This window comes from Trichomycterus rosablanca, chromosome 16 (assembly GCF_030014385.1).
Source record: "Trichomycterus rosablanca isolate fTriRos1 chromosome 16, fTriRos1.hap1, whole genome shotgun sequence".
NCBI classification, from domain to species: Eukaryota; Metazoa; Chordata; class Actinopteri; order Siluriformes; family Trichomycteridae; genus Trichomycterus; species Trichomycterus rosablanca.
In genome coordinates this window covers 10,222,784-10,244,886 of record NC_086003.1, presented here as the reverse complement: position 1 = coordinate 10,244,886, position 22,103 = coordinate 10,222,784, and the positions used below count along the sequence as shown (strand labels likewise).

General features: G+C 39.3%; 1 protein-coding gene across 2 annotated transcripts in view; it reads left to right on the top strand.

Moving 5' to 3' along the window:
* sar1b (secretion associated, Ras related GTPase 1B) overlaps positions 1 to 22,103 on the top strand; it is a 30,635-nt gene that overhangs the window by 2,245 nt on the left and 6,287 nt on the right. The window contains exons 2-6 of one of the 2 annotated variants that reach the window (XM_063011626.1): positions 13,785 to 14,006; positions 14,235 to 14,310; positions 18,439 to 18,558; positions 19,261 to 19,326; positions 19,408 to 19,511. In XM_063011626.1, coding sequence (XP_062867696.1) covers positions 14,253 to 14,310; positions 18,439 to 18,558; positions 19,261 to 19,326; positions 19,408 to 19,511 — 348 coding nt within the window. In that variant the 5' untranslated portion in view covers positions 13,785 to 14,006; positions 14,235 to 14,252. The remainder of the gene's footprint in view (positions 1 to 13,784; positions 14,007 to 14,234; positions 14,311 to 18,438; positions 18,559 to 19,260; positions 19,327 to 19,407; positions 19,512 to 22,103) is intronic. The other variant, XM_063011625.1, reaches the window with a different exon arrangement.

Genomic DNA, 22,103 nt, shown 5'->3' with positions numbered 1-22,103 from the left:
AAAGACAGAGCTGGAGAGAATTTGTGAACATAGCTGCAAACACAAAAGCACAAAAATTTGGAACCTCATGCACAGTATGGGAAACAGGGACCAACCTCAGGGGACAAGACAGAATTTTGCTAGTGGTAAAGATTTTGCTGAGCAGCTGGCTGAAATTTTCGAGAAAATAGCAAATGAAAACTACAATCCAGAATTCCAAAGTTTTAGAAAACTACAGGAAAACAATAAAATTGACTTCAACTTGGACAATGTGGAACCATAAAACCAGGACTTCACATTAGAGAAACTTCACTTTTCTCTCCAAAAATCACATAACACAGCAACAGGCCCAGACGACATACATAATAAGATGCTAAAAAAAACTACCCTTAGAATCCACACTCTCCTAAATATATATAATAAAATATGGAACACAGGAGACATACCAGCAATGTGGAATGAGTGACAGTCGTTTTGGGGATACCAATTCCCAAACCAGGAAAAGATTATGAGAATTCTGAAAACTACAGACCCATAGCATTAACCAGCTGCATCAGTAAAATTTTTGAAAGAATGGTTAACAATCGTATGACATGGTATTTGGAAACAAACAACATTTACATTTTCAGCCGACGCTTTTATCCAAAGCAACTTACACAATGAGCTGAACACGATGAGCAATTTAGGGTTAAGGGCCTTGCTCAGGGACCCAACAGTGACAACTTGGTGGTGGTGGGGCTTGAACCGGCAACCTTCTGTTTACTAGTCCAGTACCTTAACCACTGAGCTATTACTGCCATATGAAACACAAAGCAGTTTTCGCAAACATAGAAGTACCACAAATAACCTAGCTATTCTAGAGACCTACATCAGAGAAGCCTTCATACAAAAACAACATGCAATAATCATCTTCTTCGACATCGAGAAAGCATATGATACCACCAGGAGATATGGCATAATGAAAGACTTATACCAAACTGGACTCAGAGGCCGCCTCTCAATATTCAGAAACAACTTTATAAGTAATAGATACTTTAGAGTCAGAATTAACAATACCTTATCCAAAGACCACAACCAAAAAACAGGAGTCCCACAGAGTTGTATTCTATCGGTTGCACTTTTTAACTTAAAAATAAGTAGCATAACAAAGAACATACCACCAAGCATAGTCAACAGCCTATATGTTGACGACTTATGTATAGGATATAAAATAGAATAAAATAGAACAAATCCTGCAGATAAACATCAATAAAATCATCAAATGGACAAACCTTAATGGATTCAAGCAGTCAAAAAATAAGACCACATGCATACACTTTTGTTAAATCAAAACTCTTCACCCAAACCCAGAACTTTACCTGGATGGAGAAATAATCAAGACTGTGCTAAGCACAAAATACCTAATATTTAATCACAAGCTCTCTTTCATCCCTCACATCAATGAACTAAAAACCAAATGTCTTGAAAGGCTAAACATAATTAAAATCCTAATACAAAATAGGGTGCCAACTTCTCCTTGCTACTTCACCTATATCGGACACTAATAAGATCAAAGTACTGTAAGTCGCTTTGGATAAAAGGCGTCTGCTAAATGCCGAAAACCATCAGGGAATCGGACTCGCTTTGGGCGCATATCCATATATCTCTGGTTTAAAGCCTATACATCAAAGCACAAGAACCATCACTGGACCGTAGAAGATTGACTCTTAATACTAACAACTAACTAAATAAATAACACTTTATACTAGGAGTAAACCCCACACTTTGCGTAGACTGTCACATACAGTATCTCACAAAAGTGAATAAACCCCTCACATTTCTGCAAATATTTTATTAAATCTTTTCATAGAAATGAAACTTGGATATAACTTAAAGTAGTCAGTTTGTATAGCAGTATAGATTTATAGTATTCTGAAAATAACAACACATGAGTTATGAGTCTAAATGGCTGGCAACACAAGTGAGTACACCTCACAGTAAACATGTCCACATTGTGCCCAAAGTGTCAATATTTTTTGTGACCACCATTATTATCTAGCACTGCCTTAACCCTCTTGGGAATGGAATTCAGCAGAGCTGCACAAGTTGCTACTGGAATCCTCTTCCACTCCTCCATGATGACATCACAGAGCTGGTGGATGTTAGACATCTTGCGCTCCTCAACCTTCCGCTTGAGGATGCGCCACAGGTGCTCAATTGGGTTTAGGTCTGGAGACATACTTGGCCAGTCCATCACCTTTACCTTCAGCTTTCTCAGCAGGGCAGTTGTCATCTTGGAGGTGTGTTTGGGGTAGTTATCGTGTTGGAAAACTGTCATGCGGCCCAGTTTCCAAAGGGAGGGGATCATGCTCTGCTTCAGAATGTCACAGTACATGTTGGAATTCATGTTTTCCTGAATTCATGTTTCACTCATGCAGTCCAAGACCATGATGCTACCACCACCATGCATGACTGTAAGCAAGAGACAGTTGTCTTGGCACTCCTCACCAGGGCGCCGCCACACATGGTGGACACCATCTGAGACGAACAAGTTTATCTTGGTCTCGTCAGACCACAGAACATGGTTCCAGTAATCCATGTTCTTGGACTGCTTGTCTTCAGCAAACTGTTTGCGGGCTTACTTGTGTGTCAGGTTCAGAAGAGTCTTCCTTTTGGGATGATGGCCATGCAGACCGAGTTGATGCAGTGTGCGGCGTATGGTCTGAGCACCGACAGGCTGACCTCCCACTTCTTCAGCCTCTGCAGCAATGTTGGCAGCACTCATGCATCTATTTTTTAAAGCCAACCTCTGGATATGACTCTGAACACGTCGACCCTGGCGAAGCCCGTTTCCAGTGAAACCTGTCCTGGAAAACCACTGTATGACCTTGGCCACCGTGCTGTAGCTCAGTTTCAGTGTGTTAGCAGTCTTCTTCCAGCCTAGGCCATCTTTGTGGAAAGCAGCAATTCTATTTCTCACATCCTTAGAGAGTTCTTTGCCATGAGGTGCCATGTTGAATATCCAGTGGCCAGTATGAGAGAGTTGTACCCAAAACACCAAATTTAACAGCCCTGCTCCCCATTCACACCTGGAACCTTGTAACTTGAACAAGTCACATGACACCAGGGAGGGACAACGACACAATTGGGCACAATTTGGACATGTTCACTGTGAGGTATACTCACTTGTGTTGCCAGCTAGTTAGACATTAATGGCTGTGTTGTTATTTTCAGAAGACAATAAATCTATACTGCTATACAAGATGTACACTGACTACTCTAAGTTATATCCAAGTTTCATTTCTATGAAAAGATGTAATAAAATATTTGCAGAAATGTGAGGGGTGTGCTCACTTTTGTGAGATACTGTACCAGTCACCATAAAACGCATCCTGATTGAATGCCCAAAATACAACAGTAAAAGACAAAAACTACATATGCCCAATATATTAAAGGAAATCTTCCCCCAAGATAATTCAGAAATAATCCTTAATTTTCTTAATAATATAAAACACATACTACTATAAAAATAGTATAATAACACATACACACACATATACAGTGTATCACAAAAGTGAGTACACCCCTCACATTTCTGCAAATATTTTATTATATCTTTTCATGGGACGACACTATAGACATGAAACTTGGATATAATTTAGAGTAGTCAGTGTACAACTTGTATAGCAGTGTAGATTTACTGTCTTCTGAAAATAACTCAACACACAGCCATTAATGTCTAAATGGCTGGCAACATAAGTGAGTACACCCCACAGTGAACATGTCCAAATTGTGCCCAAAGTGTCAATATTTTGTGTGACCACCATTATTATCACTGCCTTAACCCTCCTGGGCATGGAATTCACCAGAGCTGCACAGGTTGCTACTGGAATCCTCTTCCACTCCTCCATGATGACATCACGGAGCTGGTGGATGTTAGACACCTTGAACTCCTCCAACTTCCACTTGAGGATGCGCCACAGGTGCTCAATTGGGTTTAGTCCATCACCTTTACCTTCAGCTTCCTCAGCAAGGCAGTTGTCATCTTGGAGGTTGTGTTTGGGGTCGTTATCCTGTTGGAAAACTGCCATGAGGCCCAGTTTTCGAAGGGAGGGGATCATGCTCTGTTTCAGAATGTCACAGTACATGTTGGAATTCATGTTTCCCTCAATGAACCGCAGCTCCCCAGTGCCAGCAACACTCATGCAGCCCAAGACCATGATGCTACCACCACCATGCTTGACTGTAGGCAAGATACAGTTGTCTTGGTACTTCTCACCAGGGCGCCGCCACACATGCTGGACACCATCTGAGCCAAACAAGTTTATCTTGGTCTCGTCAGACCACAGGGCATTCCAGTAATCCATGTTCTTGGACTGCTTGTCTTCAGCAAACTGTTTGCTGGCTTTCTTGTGCGTCAGCTTCCTTCTGGGATGACGACCATGCAGCCCGAGTTGATGCAGTGTGCGGCGTATGGTCTGAGCACTGACAGGCTGACCTCCCACGTCTTCAACCTCTGCAGCAATGCTGGCAGCACTCATGTGTCTATTTTTTAAAGCCAACCTCTGGATATGACGCCGAACACGTGGACTCAACTTCTTTGGTCGACCCTGGCGAAGCCTGTTCCGAGTGGAACCTGTCCTGGAAAACTGCTGTATGACCTTGGCCACCATGCTGTAGCTCAGTTTCAGGGTGTTAGCAATCTTCTTATAGCCCAGGCCATCTTTGTGGAGAGCAACAATTCTATTTCTCACATCCTCAGAGAGTTCTTAGCCATGAGGTGCCATGTTGAATATCCAGTGGCCAGTATTAGAGAATTGTACCCAAAACACCAAATTTAACAGCCCTGCTCCCCATTTACACCTGGGATTTTGACACATGACACCAGGGAGGGACAACGACACATTTGGGCACAATTTGGACATGTTCACTGTGGGGTGTACTCACTTATGTTGCCAGCCATTTAGACATTAATGGCTGTGTGTTGAGTTATTTTCAGAAGACAGTAAATCTACACTGCTATACAAGCTGTACACTGACTACTCTAAATTATATCCAAGTTTCATGTCTATAGTGTTGTCCCATTAAAAGATATAATGAAATATTTGCAGAAATGTGAGGGGTGTACTCACTTTTGTGATACACTGTATATATATATATACAGTGTATCACAAAAGTGAGTACACCCCTCACGTTTCTGCAGATATTTAAGTATATTTTTTCATGGGACAACACTGACAAAATGACACTTTGACACAATGAAAAGTAGTCTGTGTGCAGCTTATATAACAGTGTAAATTTATTCTTCCCTCAAAATAACTCAATATACAGCCATTAATGTCTAAACCACCGGCAACAAAAGTGAGTACACCCCTAAGAGACTACACCCCTAAATGTCCAAATTGAGCACTGCTTGTCATTTTCCCTCCAAAATGTCATGTGACTCGTTAGTGTTACTAGGTCTCAGGTGTGCATAGGGAGCAGGTGTGTTCAATTTAGTAGTACAGCTCTCACTCTCTCATACTGGTCACTGAAAGTTCCAACATGGCACCTCATGGCAAAGAACTCTCTGAGGATCTTAAAAGACGAATTGTTGCGCTACATGAAGATGGCCAAGGCTACAAGAAGATTGCCAACACCCTGAAACTGAGCTGCAGCACAGTGGCCAAGATCATCCACCGTTTTAAAAGAGCAGGGTCCACTCAGAACAGACCTCGCGTTGGTCGTCCAAAGAAGCTGAGTGCACGTGCTCAGCGTCACATCCAACTGCTGTCTTTGAAAGATAGGCGCAGGAGTGCTGTCAGCATTGCTGCAGAGATTGAAAAGGTGGGGGGTCAGCCTGTCAGTGCTCAGACCATACGCCGCACACTACATCAAATTGGTCTGCATGGCTGTCACCCCAGAAGGAAGCCTCTTCTGAAGTCTCTACACAAGAAAGCCCGCAAACAGTTTGCTGAAGACATGTCAACAAAGGACATGGATTACTGGAACCATGTCCTATGGTCTGATGAGACCAAGATTAATTTGTTTGGTTCAGATGGTCTCAAGCATGTGTGGCGACAATCAGGTGAGGAGTACAAAGATAAGTGTGTCATGCCTACAGTCAAGCATGGTGGTGGGAATGCCATGGTCTGAGGCTGCATGAGTGCAGCAGGTGTTGGGGAGTTACATTTCATTGAGGGACACATGAACTCCAATATGTACTGTGAAATACTGAAGCAGAGCATGATCCCCTCCCTCCGGAAACTGGGTCGCAGGGCAGTGTTCCAGCATGATAATGACCCCAAACACACCTCTAAGACGACCACTGCTTTATTGAAGAGGCTGAGGGTAAAGGTAATGGACTGGCCAAGCATGTCTCCAGACCTAAACCCAATAGAACATCTTTGGGGCATCCTCAAGCGGAAGGTGGAGGAGCGCAAAGTCTCGAATATCCGCCAGCTCCGTGATGTCGTCATGGAGGAGTGGAAAAGCATTCCAGTGGCAACCTGTGAAGCTCTGGTAAACTCCATGCCCAGGAGAGTTAAGGCAGTTCTGGGAAATAATGGTGGCCACACAAAATATTGACACTTCAGGGACTTTCACTAAGGGGTGTACTCACTTTTGTTGCTGGTGGTTTAGACATTAATGGCTGTATATTGAGTTATTTTGAGGGAAGAATAAATTTACACTGTTATATAAGCTGCACACAGACTACTTTTCATTGTGTCAAAGTGTCATTTTGTCAGTGTTGTCCCATGAAAAGATATACTTAAATATCTGCAGAAATGTGAGGGGTGTACTCACTTTTGTGATACACTGTATATATATATATATATATATATATATATATATATATATATATATATATATATATATATATACAGGGGTTGGACAAAATAACTGAAACACCTGGTTTTAGACCACAATAATTTATTAGTATGGTGTAGGGCCTCCTTTTGCGGCCAATACAGCGTCAATTCGTCTTGGAAATGACATATACAAGTCCTGCACAGTGGTCAGAGGGATTTTAAGCCATTCTTCTTGCAGGATAGTGGCCAGGTCACTACGTGATGCTGGTGGAGGAAAACGTTTCCTGACTCGCTTCTCCAAAACACCCCAAAGTGGCTCAATAATATTTAGATCTGGTGACTCTGCAGGCCATGGGAGATGTTCAACTTCACTTTCATGTTCATCAAACCAATCTTTCACCAGTCTTGCTGTGTGTATTGGTGCATTGTCATCCTGATACACGGCACCGCCATTGGATGCACATGGTCCTCCAGAATGGTTCGGTAGTCCTTGGCAGTGACGCGCCCATCTAGCACAAGTATTGGGCCAAGGGAATGCCATAATATGGCAGCCCAAAAGATCACTGATCCACCCCCATGCTTCACTCTGGGCATGCAACAGTCTGGGTGGTACGCTTCTTTGGGGCTTCTCCACACCGTAACTCTCCCGGATGTGGGGAAAACAGTAAAGGTGGACTCATCAGAGAACAATACATGTTTCACATTGTCCACAGCCCAAGATTTGCGCTCCTTGCACCATTGAAACCGACGTTTGGCATTGGCACGAGTGACCAAAGGTTTGGCTATAGCAGCCCGGCCGTGTATATTGACCCTGTGGAGCTCACGACGGACAGTTCTGGTGGAAACAGGACAGTTGAGGTGCACATTTAATTCTGCCGTGATTTGGGCAGCCGTGGTTTTATGTTTTTTGGATATAATCGGGGTTAGCACCCGAACATCCCTTTCAGACAGCTTCCTCTTGCGTCCACAGTTAATCCTGTTGGATGTGGTTTGTCCTTCTTGGTGGTATGCTGACATTACCCTGGATACCGTGGCTCTTGATACATCACAAAGACTTGCTGTCTTGGTCACAGATGCGCCAGCAAGACGTGCACCAACAATTTGTCCTCTTTTGAACTCTGGTATGTCACCCATAATGTTGTGTGCATTGCAATATTTTGAGCAAAACTGTGCTCTTACCCTGCTAATTGAACCTTCACACTCTGCTCTTACTGGTGCAATGTGCATTTAATGAAGATTGGCCACCAGACTGGTCCAATTTAGCCATGAAACCTCCCACACTAAAATGACAGGTGTTTCAGTTATTTTGTCCAACCCCTGTATATATATATATATATATATATATATATATATATATATATATATATATATATATATATATATATATATATATATATATATATATATATACATATATATATATATATACACACACACATATACAGGGGTTGGACAAAATAACTGAAACACCTGGTTTTAGACCACAATAATTTATTAGCATGGTGTAGGGCCTCCTTTTGCGGCCAATACAGCGTCAATTCGTCTTGGAAATGACATATACAAGTCCTGCACAGTGGTCAGAGGGATTTTAAGCCATTCTTCTTGCAGGATAGTGGCCAGGTCACTACGTGATGCTGGTGGAGGAAAACGTTTCCTGACTCGCTTCTCCAAAACACCCCAAAGTGGCTCAATAATATTTAGATCTGGTGACTGTGCAGGCCATAGGAGATGTTCAACTTCACTTTCATGTTCATCAAACCAATCTTTCACCAGTCTTGCTGTGTGTATTGGTGCATTGTCATCCTGATACACGGCACCGCCATTGGATGCACATGGTCCTCCAGAATGGTTCGGTAGTCCTTGGCAGTGACGCGCCCATCTAGCACAAGTATTGGGCCAAGGGAATGCCATGATATGGCAGCCAAAACCATCACTGATCCACCCCCATGCTTCACTCTGGGCATGCAACAGTCTGGGTGGTACGCTTCTTTGGGGCTTCTCCACACCGTAACTCTCCCGGATGTGGGGAAAACAGTAAAGGTGGACTCATCAGAGAACAATACATGTTTCACATTGTCCACAGCCCAAGATTTGCGCTCCTTGCACCATTGAAACCGACGTTTGGCATCGGCACGAGTGACCAAAGGTTTGGCTATAGCAGCCCGGCCGTGTATATTGACCCTGTGGAGCTCCCGACGGACAGTTCTGGTGGAAACAGGAGAGTTGAGGTGCACATTTAATTCTGCCGTGATTTGGGCAGCCGTGGTTTTATGTTTTTTGGATACAATCCGGGTTAGCACCCGAACATCCCTTTCAGACAGCTTCCTCTTGCGTCCACAGTTAATCCTGTTGGATGTGGTTTGTCCTTCTTGGTGGTATGCTGACATTACCCTGGATACCGTGGCTCTTGATACATCACAAAGACTTGCTGTCTCGGTCACAGATGCGCCAGCAAGACGTGCACAAACAATTTGTCCTCTTTTGAACTCTGGTATGTCACCCATAATGTTGTGTGCATTGCAATATTTTGAGCAAAACTGCTCTTACCCTGCTAATTGAACCTTCACACTCTGCTCTTACTGGTGCAATGTGCAATTAATGAAGATTGGCCACCAGACTGGTCCAATTTAGCCATGAAACCTCCCACACTAAAATGACAGGTGTTTCAGTTATTTTGTCCAACCCCTGTATGTAGTGCCATCAGAAAGTATTCACACCCCTTCACTTTTTCCACATTTTGTTACGTTACAGACATATTCGAAATCCAATTTGAGTACAGTTTTCTTTTAAAAAATCTACTCGAAATAGCCCATAATGACAAAGTGAAAACATGTTTTCAGACATTTTTGTAAATCTTTTAAAAATTTAAACATTTAAACATAATAGGTACATAAGTATTCACACCCTTTGCTATGACGCTCAAAATTGAGCTCAGGTGCATCCAGTTTACACTGATCATCCTTGAGATGCTTCTACAACTTGATTGGAGACCACTTGTGGTAAATTCAGTTGATTGAACATAATTTGGAATGGCACACACTTGTCTATAAAAGGTCTCACAGTTGACAGTGCATATCAGAGCAGAAACCAAGCAATGAAGTCAAAGGAATTGTCTTTAGACCTCCGAGACCGGATTGTGTCAAGGCACAAATCTGGGAAAGGATACAAAAAAATTTCGGCAGCATTGAAGGTCCCGAAAAGCACTGTGGTCTCCATTATTTGTAATTGGAAGAAGTTTGGAACCACCAGAACCCTCCCTAGATCTGGCCGCCCGACCAAACAGGGAAGAAGGGCCTTGGTCAGAGAGGTGACCAAGAACCCAATGGTCACTAAGGCAGAGCTCCAGTGTTCCCTTGTGGAGATAGGACAACCATCCAGTAGGTCAACCATTGCTAACACACTCCACCAATCAGGCCTTTATGGTAGAGTGGCCAGATGGAAGCCACTCCTCACTAAAAGGCACATGGCAGCCCGCTTGGTGTTTGCCAAAAAGCACCTTAAGGATTCTCAGACCAGAGGAATCAAAATTCTCTGGTCTGATGAAACCAAAATAGAACTTTTTGGCCTGAACTACAAGCATCATGTATGGAGAAAAACAGGCACTGCTCATCGCCTGGCTAACACCATCCCTACTGTCAAGCATGGTGGTGGCAGCATCATGCTGTGGGAATGTTTTTCTGCGGCAGGAACTGGGCGACTAGTCCGCATAGAGGGTAAGATGACAGCAGCCAAATAGAGAGAGATTCTTCAAGAAAACCTGCTCCAGAGTGCTCTGGAACTCAGACTAGGGCGACAATTCATCAGCCAAGATCACAAAAAAGTGGCTTCAGGAGCAGTCCGTGAATTTCCTTGAGTGGCCCAGCCAGAGCCCGGACTTGAATCCAATTGAACATCTCTGGAAAGACCTAAAAATGGCTGTCTACAGACGCTGCTCATCTAACCTGACTGAGCTTGAGAGGATCTGCAGAGAAGAATGGGAGAAAATGCCCAAAAACAGGTGTGCCAAGCTTGTACAGACATACCCAAGAAGACTTGAGGCTGTGATTGCTGCCGAAGGTGCTTCAACAAAATATTAAGCCATGGGTGTGAATACTTATGTACCTATTATGTTTAAATCTTTACATTTTTAATAAATTTACAAAAATGTCTGAAAACATGTTTTCACTTTGTCATTATGGGTTATTTCATGTAGATAAAAAAAAAAAAAAAAACTATACTCAAATCGAATTTTGAATATGTCTGTATATAGGGCTGGGCGATATATCGAGATTTTATAAAATATCGATATATTTTCATACGTGATATAAGATAAGACAATATCACGTATATCGATATAGATGTTGCGTTCCAGTTAGATCCGACAGTTCGTCTTTGTCTTCTCCCAGTTTGTCTCTGCACATGTTCACCTGCCCCGCCTCTCTCCCTCACTGAACACAACTCGCCCCTCCCCACCGCCAATTCCTTCTGCCCTCACAACACATTTCTTTAAGTAAAACTCCCATGATAGCATGGAGACGGTTGAGGAGCGGGTTAGTAAAAAGAATAATAATGGCTCAGTTATTTGGAGATGGTTCGGATTCAGTGGTGGAGAAGTGTCAGGTGAGCAGCAGAATAATATATTCTGTAGAGAATACCGAAAACAAGTCCAGACAAAAGGTTCCAGCTCCGTGTGCCTTCATTCGTTTTTCACTTCAAATCCCAAAGTTGAAAAACAGGAAAACGAGTCGTTATTCGTTTCAAAAAACAATATTGGAAAACGGAAATAAACATACAAGCGCATGCACGCGCTGACATGCACGTGTTTACTTCATATATAAACGTTTATACTGGATGATCGCCCGACGTCCGACACGTCATTTATTTATCTTGTATTATAGGATTTCTTGTTCTTGGTTAATAAACAACCAAAAATTTATAAAATTGCATGATCTAACTCTGCAGTAAACAAGGAGCAAACAGCAATTAAACAACAAATAAATCTGTTAAATAATAATGAAGTGCATGAAGCAGAACGCTGAATAAAATGCATTAAATGTTGTAATAGTTACTCAGTAACTAGTTCTGCCTGTATTACAGAACTGAGTTCTATACGGTAAAAAATATATATATCAATGTACAGTAGATGTTAATGTTGTGGCGACTGATGTAAAATGATGTATAAAGTCCAAACATGTGGGTGGGGGGTGGGGGGTGGGGGGGGTGGGGGGGGGGGGTGTTAACGAGAACGCTATATTTAATGTTACATAAGCTCAGTGCAAAACAACAGAAGAACACGAGCACAGCGGGAGATGATAAATTCTGATCTTGTTCCTGCACACTCGCTCACTGCGCCCTATAGTACACTTAACATTCTTAAAGGGCCAGACAATATATTTGTAATTCACATTACACGACAGGTGAGACCTTAGAAAACAACAAACATTTTCTTAGAATAGTTCTTTTTTTTTTTAAGGAAAAATAGTTCTTGTGTAAAGCTTCCCCAGCATGAATTAATAAAAGTGCCTGTAAAAAATTTGGAACATGTAGCTTTGTCTCAGAAGTGTCTTTTTGTTATTACCTTATGGGATGAAAAAATATCGAGATATATATATCTCGTATATTGTGGTTCAGCAAAAAAATATCGAGATATTACTAGTCTGTAACGTAACAAAATGTGGAAAAAGTGAAGGGGTGTGAATACTTTCTGATGGCACTGAATATATATATAATTTTGATTCCTCTGGTCTGAGAATCCTTAAGCCTTAAGAATCCTTAAGCGGGCTGCCATGTGCCTTTTAGTGAGGAGTGGCTTCCATCTGGCCACTCTACCATAAAGGCCTGATTGGTGGAGTGTGTTAGCAATGGTTGACCTACTGGATGGTTGTCCTATCTCCACAAGGGAACACTGGAGCTCTGCCTTAGTGACCATTGGGTTCTTGGTCACCTCTCTGACCAAGGCCCTTCTTTCCCGATTACTCAGTTTGGTCGGGCGGCCAGATCTAGGGAGGGTTCTGGTGGTTCCAAAATTCTTCCATTTCTGAATAATGGAGACCACAGTGCTTTTTGAGACCTTCAATGCTGCCGACATTTTTTTGTATCCTTCCCCAGATTTGTGCCTTGACACAATCCGGTCTCGGCGGTCTAAAGACAATTCCTTTGACTTCATTGCTTGGTTTCTGCTCTGATATGCACTGTCAACTGTGAGACCTTTTATAGACAAGTGTGTGCCATTCCAAATTATGTTCAATCAACTGAATTTACCACAGGTGGTCTCCAATCAAGTTGTAGAAGCATCTCAAGGATGATCAGTGTAAACTGGATGCACCTGAGCTAAATTTTGAGCGTCATAGCAAAGGGTGTGAATACTTATGTACCTATTATGTTTAAATGTTGACATTTTTAAAAGATTTACAAAAATGTCTGAAAACATGTTTTCACTTTGTCATTATGGGCTATTTCGTGTAGATTTTTAAAAAGAAAACTATACTCAAATTGGATTTCGAATATGTCTGTAACGTAACAAAATGTGGAAAAAGTGAAGGGGTGTGAATACTTTCTGATGGCACTACATACATATACACAAAACAAAATCAGCATAAAACACTAATTCCTGTAGTGAATGTCACAGATATGACAACATGGCATTATGAAAACAAACAAACAAATTTCATTTGTTAATATACATCTATTCCTGCATTTCAGGCCAAGTTTTATCTGTTTTATAATGTATTACAGGCAAGAAATGATGAGACAAAACATTAAAAACTGTGCAAACACACCTTTTGTTTTGTGCCACTTTGATGTATTTCCAAACTTTTGATTATTTGACTGTGCTGAGTGGTGCCAACCAATGATTGGAGCCAAAAATGACTGACGTCATGCACACAGCAAGTAGTGTTAAGAAAAACCATTTGTTATATAAATGGAAATGTTGTAGAAATAAATAAAAAAATTATAAACATAGTTTTAAAAACGATGCATCGGTTTAAAATACACGTCAATGTCATTAATTATGTCGACGTGAGAAGTACAGTCAGATTCTTGTCCATCATGCAGTTTCATCAGAGACACATCTGACTGGGGTCATCGTCATGTTGGAGAATTAAATTGGGATCAAACACAGCCAAAGAAAACAAAAAACATCCAGAAGAATTTCCAGCAAAAAGAAGAAGTCCTGCAACAAATGCTGTGGCCCCCACAGAACCCTAATCTCAAAGTCATTAAGTCAGTCTGGGATTACATGCTAAAACAGTAACAAGTGAACAATTTCCTGGCCAAGTAAGTTAAAAAACTGCACTTCAATGTACCTGTGAGAGAGAGTATTTTTTATTTTTTTGTTGTGCCGCAAGTGCCTAAAACTTTTGTACAGTACTGTGTATACGTGTGTGTCTTTCATATGTTACATGCAACAAGTTTTATTCTAAGAATGACATTTTCAGCAAATATTAAGTAAATCTACATGTGCTAAGTAATGTTTTGTTTGTTTGTTTGTTTGTTTGTTTTCAGATTTAACAAAACCCGGATATGTCCTTCATATTTGATTGGATTTATAGTGGTTTCAGTAGTGTTCTGCAGTTTTTAGGTAAGCCTAATGTTTTGTAGATATACAGTATGGTTACAAATTCTAATGTGCATTGGCAATTAATTATGCTTCATTTGGTTTCTCTTGTCGGGGAAATAAAAAGTACTGAACTGAGACATATGGTTGCATATACATCTTTCTCGTCATTATTACATCAAGGCGGACTGATGAAGTTGTATTTCATCATCTTTTTCATGCAGTGATTGACAGAAACATAATACCTATTTTGCCATTAAATGACACATGTTAAACATGCCATTAAAACCTAAGTAAATAAATACATTTTTTGTTCAATGACAAGCTGTCCTCATTGATTTCATCATGTGCTGTGCAGATGCACAAATGTTTGTGCTTTCACATTACTAAGATTTAAAGTTTATTCATCTTGTGAGAAGGGAAAATCTTGTAAGAACTGCTGTAATTCATCACATTTTTTAGATGACTTGGTAAATCATTGCATGACATGCACTTAGTTAGGACACAACAAGACATTTGGAGATGCATGCACTATGTGTCTGTCTATGCACATGCACAACTGGTTCTCACTGTTCTGGTCTGCTATAAATACTGTGTTGAGCATCTCTGGTGTTAACCCATTCTGTGATGCTATAGCACCTGTATCCTGTAAATCTGTATTAGTAATAAAGTGACTTAAAATTTAAATCTAGCTTTTCCGCTGCTTTATGAAGAGGTACAAGAATTTTTACCATGTGTAAATGTTTAGGGGTAAATATTTATAAACACTTCAAATTAATTCTTAATGTAAAAAAATTTAAACACTAATCAATGTCTGCTTGTCATTCCTACATTTTATTAAGTTGTACACAAATATCAACACACATATAAATGAGAAATATCAGTTATCAGTGATAGCACAGAATTTCCATATCGTTTCATTACTACCTACATCAAAAATAAATGTTGAACAGCAAAATCACCTTGTCCTAGTAGAGCTGCTCTTTACTTAAAAAGAATCACTTTGTCTTAGTAAAGCTGTTCTTTACATGAAAAGCAAGTGCCACTTTACATATTGTGCAATCTAGAAAGCACGCACTAGCATCAACTTTTATGCTCTTCACAGAAACTCTTTGAAACGCATTAAGTCATGGATACAGGATGTAGAAAAGTTGGTAAACAAATTACAGTGCTCTTAAAATTAAATGCCTGAGGTGTGATAAAATATTTGCCCTGTCACACTTTTTACTTATTTGTTGCATTTAAGTGTTTTAGATCATTCAACCAATTTTAAAATAAGATAAAGAAAATGTGATTCAAGTCAGGACTGGGACTTGATCCTTCTAGCACCCTAATTTTGTTTCATTTGAGCCAATCAGAGGTAGACCTAACTGTGCTTGAGCTTTAGGTCACATTCTTTTTTTTTTTTTAGGATTTTCTGTTAGAGGGCAGACTTTATGCTTGGTATGATGTTCTTATGGTGGAATGCAGTGTAAGCTTTACTCCAGATGTAACAAGACCCATGTCTTACAAATAGTTTCACCTTTGACTCATGAGTCTCCAGGATTGTAATCGCAAGAGTCTTTAGGGTCATCTAGATGTGTTTTGCCAAATGAGAGATCAGCCTTTGTGTTCTTTTTGCTCAGCAGTGGTTTGTGCCTTGAAGCTTTCCCATAATGCTGTTTTGCCCAGTGACTTTCTTTTAATACAAATGTGAACATTGAACTTAACTGAGGCTAGTGAGGCCTGCAGTTCTATAGATGTTTGGGTTCTTTTGTGGCTTTCATGATGAGTCATTGATGCACTCTTTGTGAAATGTTAGTAGGCCAGCCACTCCTGGAAAGGTTCACCACTGTTTTTCTCCCTTTGTGAATAATGGCTCTCACTGTGGTTTGCTGGAGTACCAGAGCCTTAGCAATAGCTTTGAAATCCTTTTTCGACTGGTAGATTTCAGTGACTTTATTTTACATCTGTGTATTCATGGCTTTAGAACAAGGCATCATGTGCTGGTTTTTGATACATTTAGCCTGTTTTACATTCCCAGACAGATTCCATTTAAGGGATGCTTGGATTCAACAGGTTTGACAGTAATCATGCCTATGTGTGGCTATTAAAATTATTCCAAGCATTAATAGCCCATTTGTGCAGTTGAAATTTGTGCCTATTGTTTTAGTAGAAACTATCCACAGAACAAATCAAAAGCAAAAAGGTTATGGGGACTTTGAACACACTAAGAAGAATTAGCAATAAATACTTACATTGGAGCTGTACTTAGTACTACTTTGACCTCATCCATCAGTGTGGTTAAAAATATGCATACAGAACACCTAATATTCCTCTTTTCCACTTTGAGCAGAATCTTTTGATAGCTCTGGTTAAATCGTTGTTCACTTTATACAGCAAAACCTTTCTGAAATGGACTTTTCAATAGGTCTACGTGTTCTGTATGAATTAAAGTTTTTAATTAATGTGTTTCAGCCACAACAATTGCTAAATGCTGTAATAATTTAGTTTTGTAAAGACAATTATATGCTTCCAACTTGTCCTGACTTTAGCCCCACTGAAAAGCTTTGGAATGAACTGGATTATCAATTGATGCTTTTTCGACCGACACCAGTGCCCAGCCATACAAATGCTCTTTTGACTGAATGGGCACAAATTCTTATTTAAAAAATTTTGTGTAAAGACTCCTCAGAAGAGTAACTGAGGTTGTAACTGAAAAGATTACATAGAGGTCACTGTTTTAATATCTTTTTTTTCCAGTGGGATGTGCAACAAGCCCATGGTCAGATGTCCAAATTCTTTTGCCATATAGCTAAATTTTAGCCTCTTTAATATGTTTAATGGGTGTTTGGAGTATTGGTTCTGATGAAATATTTAATTGCAACCCATTTTTAAGACATTTAAGGTAATTGTTCTTCATTCCATTAACTTTCTGCAACGCCATTGGCACCAGACCCAGAGCATAATTCTACTACTTACCTATGCTTACCTATAGTTAGAGTATTATTGGTTTGGCAGAGCAGTAAATTACAGTAGTCCACTGAGACCTTGGCCAGGATAAAGCAGTGGTAAAACATAAAATTAAAATAATGTTTGAGTACTTTACCTTTTTCCTTTATACATTGTGGACCATGTTTCTACAATTTTCTTAAATGTATTACATTTTATTTACAAATTATGTAATCAGCATAACAAAAGGTGAATCTTTGTTAAATTTACCTTAATCTCGAAGCAAGCTGTTAATGAGTGGATCAAATACACATGCTCAAAGTTGTTTAAACATGTGCCTCATCTTTTTACTCAGTAAGGCGTTAGAAAAAAATAATAATTAGAAAAAATCTAGATTAAGAGCATGCTCACTATTGGTCACTTTGTTCATGTACTCTGCAAAAAAAAAAACTTTAGCTTTAGATGCCAATTTTGTAGTAGTTTTTTTTCCTATTGTGGCAATTTTTCTTTAAACAGTGACATTCAAGAACCTGGGCAATTAATTATTACTGGAAAACAAAATAATAATTTTTTAAAATTAAATATATGCAGGTTAGCCATTGCTAATATCTTAGGTTATGGCTAAATTGTTAATAGCTGGCTGATATTAATTATGGCGCACACAAATGATGTCACAGAGATCAGGCAAAATTAGAAGAATAAATCCTATCTTGTTGATTCTCGTCATGCCTCCATACTGCTCATAATAGCAAAATCTTTTTTTTTTTTTTTTTTTTTTTTTTTTTTTTTTTTTTTTTTTTTTTTTTTTTTAATTTTTACTCATCGATGTTTTTTTTTTTTTTCAGTTTCCTTATTAAAAAAGTTAGTCAAATTGTTAAAATAGGAAAAAGAAAATGGTTACATTTAATGTTAAGACATTTTTAAACGTAGGTTTGTTGTTATAAAAGTTTATTTAACATGATGATTCTGCTTCCCATGGAGGCTATGATGATGTAAACAGACTGTCCAGTAAGCTTGAGGTTATGTTCAGGATGTGGAATTTGTCAGAATATGGGTAGAAAAGAAATATTAACATTTTGTAGAGTATAACTTCTCAATAGACAACACTGCTTTTTGAAAGATACCTCAGTAATTTTCTACTGTGTTAACTAACTTGTAATGTACATCGATATACTGATATGACCATGGATTTTTTTACTGACAGCGCTTTTATTGATCTAGGGCTGTACAAAAAATCAGGAAAATTAGTATTTCTTGGTCTGGACAATGCTGGCAAGACTACATTACTGCATATGCTTAAAGATGACCGACTGGGACAACATGTGCCTACGTTACATCCAAGTAAGTCTTTTTTTTTTGTCAATATAACATAAACACTTAAATATGTATAATAAATTGTACATTCATTGTACATTTTCTCAAATAAACCTTAAAATACAAATTTTGTTTCTTTCTATTCACGTTTTACAGTTCATCATATTATACAGTTTATCTAAAAAGCAGTCAAATAAATAATTTTGCATATCCATTAATTAAACTGAGCATTACACATTCTGGCTGGAAAAAAATGATTATCATAGCTAACAAAATGGTTTCATGATAATACCGCAGTTGTAACTATCTTTAAACAATTATCATTTAAGTGAAGACGGTATATAGTAGAGTATTTTAAAATTAGTTATTTTTGGCGCCCTGGTGGCACATCCTGATACTGCTCTAACGCACCAGCGCTGGGATTCTGAGCTCCCCAAGTTAAAATTTCAGCTCCCCTAACAGGCACAATTGGCAGTGGCTGCAGCTGGGTGGGAAAAAATTTACTAAAAAAGGAAGTGCATGACTCTCACTGCGCAAGACTGGTCTCACATGCAAAACTACTGAAGTATGGGCGAATAAGAAATGGGTTGTGGCAAATATACCCTCCTCAGACGTGATCTGGGTTATTGTTATTTTTTTGCTGCAGTAGTACAAATAAAAATTACTTTAGAAAATAAGCTAAACTGTATTTGTGATCTGTCTAAAGCAAGCTTCTGTTTGATTCTGCAGCTTCAGAAGAGCTGACAATTGCTGGCATGACCTTTACCACTTTTGACCTTGGTGGCCATGCACAGGGTAACATGTTTTATTTATTGTATGGTAACCTTTTCTCACTATTTTATTACATTTTACTTACTTAAAGCATTTGTCTCCTAGCACGAAGAGTGTGGAAAAACTACCTTCCTGCAATCAATGGAATTGTCTTTCTTGTTGATTGTGTAGACCACACTAGACTGGCTGAATCCAAAACAGAGCTTGATGTAAGTTTTTGGTAATTACAGCTGCTTTAATGTTTATGCTAGCTGCTCTATGTTTACTGCTAGCCCATCAAGCCATAATTCAGCTTGCATTTCCTTTGCATATACTTTGCCCCAATTTAGCATCATATGCAAATCACATTTACAATTACAGGCATATAATTTACATACAATGCTCTTATTTATACTGAAGTAAAATATAATTAAAATAATAAAAAAGTAATTTTATTCAAAAAAAAAAAAATTCAAACGTCGGCCTTGTCAGATGATACAATTATAGCCTAAGTGTTTTTACCCCAATATACAACCCCAAAATAAAAAAAGGTTGGGCCGGAAAATGGGATGGAAGGTTGAGAAGGAAAATGCAAAAAAAAAAAAAAAAAAAAGCAGTGTTTCTTACATTTATTTTGCCCTTCATTTCATTGCATACGGTATGAACCCAAGATATTTCATGTTTTGTCTGGTCAGCTTAATTTTATTTGTTAATATACCTCCATTCCAGGCATTTCAAGCCTGCAACACATTCCCAAAAAAAGTTACGATAGTAAAGCATTTACCACTTTGTAATGTTGCCATTTCTTCTCACAACCCTTAAAAGGCGTTTTAGTGCCAAGCGATGTGTTTTAGGTGTTATTTTGATTCATTCTTTTTGTGATCACTTTTTTTTTCTTTATTTGGAATCACATGACAACTGTTTACACATACACCAATCAGCCATAACATTAAAACCACCTCCTTGTTTCTACACTCACTGTCCATTTTATCAGCTCCACTTACCATGTAGAAGCACTTTGTAGTTCTACAATTACTGACTGCAGCCCATCTGTTTCTCTGCATACCTTTTTAGCCTGCTTTCACCCTGTTCTTCAATGGTCAGGACCACCACAGAGTAGGTATTATTTAGGTGGTGGATCATTCTCAGCACTGCAGTGACATGGTGGTTGTGTGTTAGTGTGTGTTGTGCTGGTATGAGGGGATCAGACACAGCAGCGCTGCTGGAGTTTTTAAATACTGTGTCCACTCACTGTCCACTCTATTAGACACTCCTGCCTAGTTGTTCCACTTGTAGATGTAAAGTCCGAGGCGATCGCTCATCTGTTGCTGCTGTTTGAGTTGGTCATCTTTGAGATCTTCATCAGTGGTCACAGGACGCTGCCCACGGGGCGATGTTGGCTGGATATATTTTTGGTTGGTGGACTATTCTTACTCCAGCAGGGACAGTGTGGTGTTTAAAAACAACATCAGCGCAGCTGTGTCTTATCCATTCATACCAGCACAACACACACTAACACACCACCATCATGTCAGTGTCACTGCAGTGCTGAGAATGATCCACCACCCAAATAATACCTACTCTGTAGTGGTCCTGGGAGAGTCCTAACCATTGAAGAACAGCATGAAAGGGGGCTAACAAAGCAGGCAGAGAAACAGATTGACTACAGTCAGTAATTGTAGAACTACAAAGTTCTCCTACATGGTAAGTGGAGCTGATACAATGGACAGTGTGTGTAGAAACAAGGAGGTGGTTTTAATGTTATGGCTAATCGGTGTATGGCAATAGTTCAAACTCAAAACTCAAAATTAGAACTTGGGGTAATAAAGAAACAAAACAGCAACTTCTAAATAAAGTCAGAGATCAGAGCAAAAAACATTTATACAAAAGAGGGGCGTTTCAGGGAAATGTACTTTTTCCACCTCCATTTATTCTCCTAAAGCCTAACAGAGAAGGTTATTCTTTCCATACATTCATAAATTGTATCATACCAATTTTCAATGGATGGTGTGACTGGCTTAAGCCATTTCTTTGTGATTGCTTTTCTAACAGCTACACTTAATATTCCAAATAAATATTTAGTTTGAGTGTTTGTTGATGTCGAGTGTGGAAGCCCAAAATAAAGTTCTTGCCAATTAAAGGTTTTTTCTCTCCCAAAAATAGTCACTAATTCTGAGTACATTTCTTGCCAAAAGGTATTCATTTTTGGACAATCCCAAAACAAATGGTAGTGATTGGCTTCCTGAGAAGCAGCTGGATGAGCCTGAGTAACGAGACCTCTGAACAGGAGTAACAAAATATCTACTGAGGCTCTTCCATCCGAATACTCTCCATGAAGCTGACCTTATTATCCTTCATTGAAATTCACAGTATTTTGTCCAGACATCCTCCGGGATGCTACTGTTAGTATCTCTTTCCAATTTTTTTTTATGTAAGGGGTACTTGCCTTTTTAATCTCTTAAAGCCCTATGTATATTCTAGAAATCACTTTAAGTCCAGAATCAGCCTTATAGGCATTAACATTTTCAGTAAATTATTTTCAAATACTTTTTAACCCTCTTTCATTATTTTTTGCTTATATGGTGGCTTACCTGTAGAAATCTAAAAAAGTCACTATTATTTAACCCATGTAAAACTGCTCAGAGTATGTTGGTGAAAAAAATGTGCGGTATGAGTATAGGCCCCTTCTAGCCCATCACTTATAAGTTGCGTCCAACTGATTTGGGACAAAGTCCAAATCATGAGAGCACCATCTCAAAATCCCTATGTCTTCAAGTAAGCCCCCCTTTGTGATAATTTTTAGCAACGTTTAGCCATGTTCT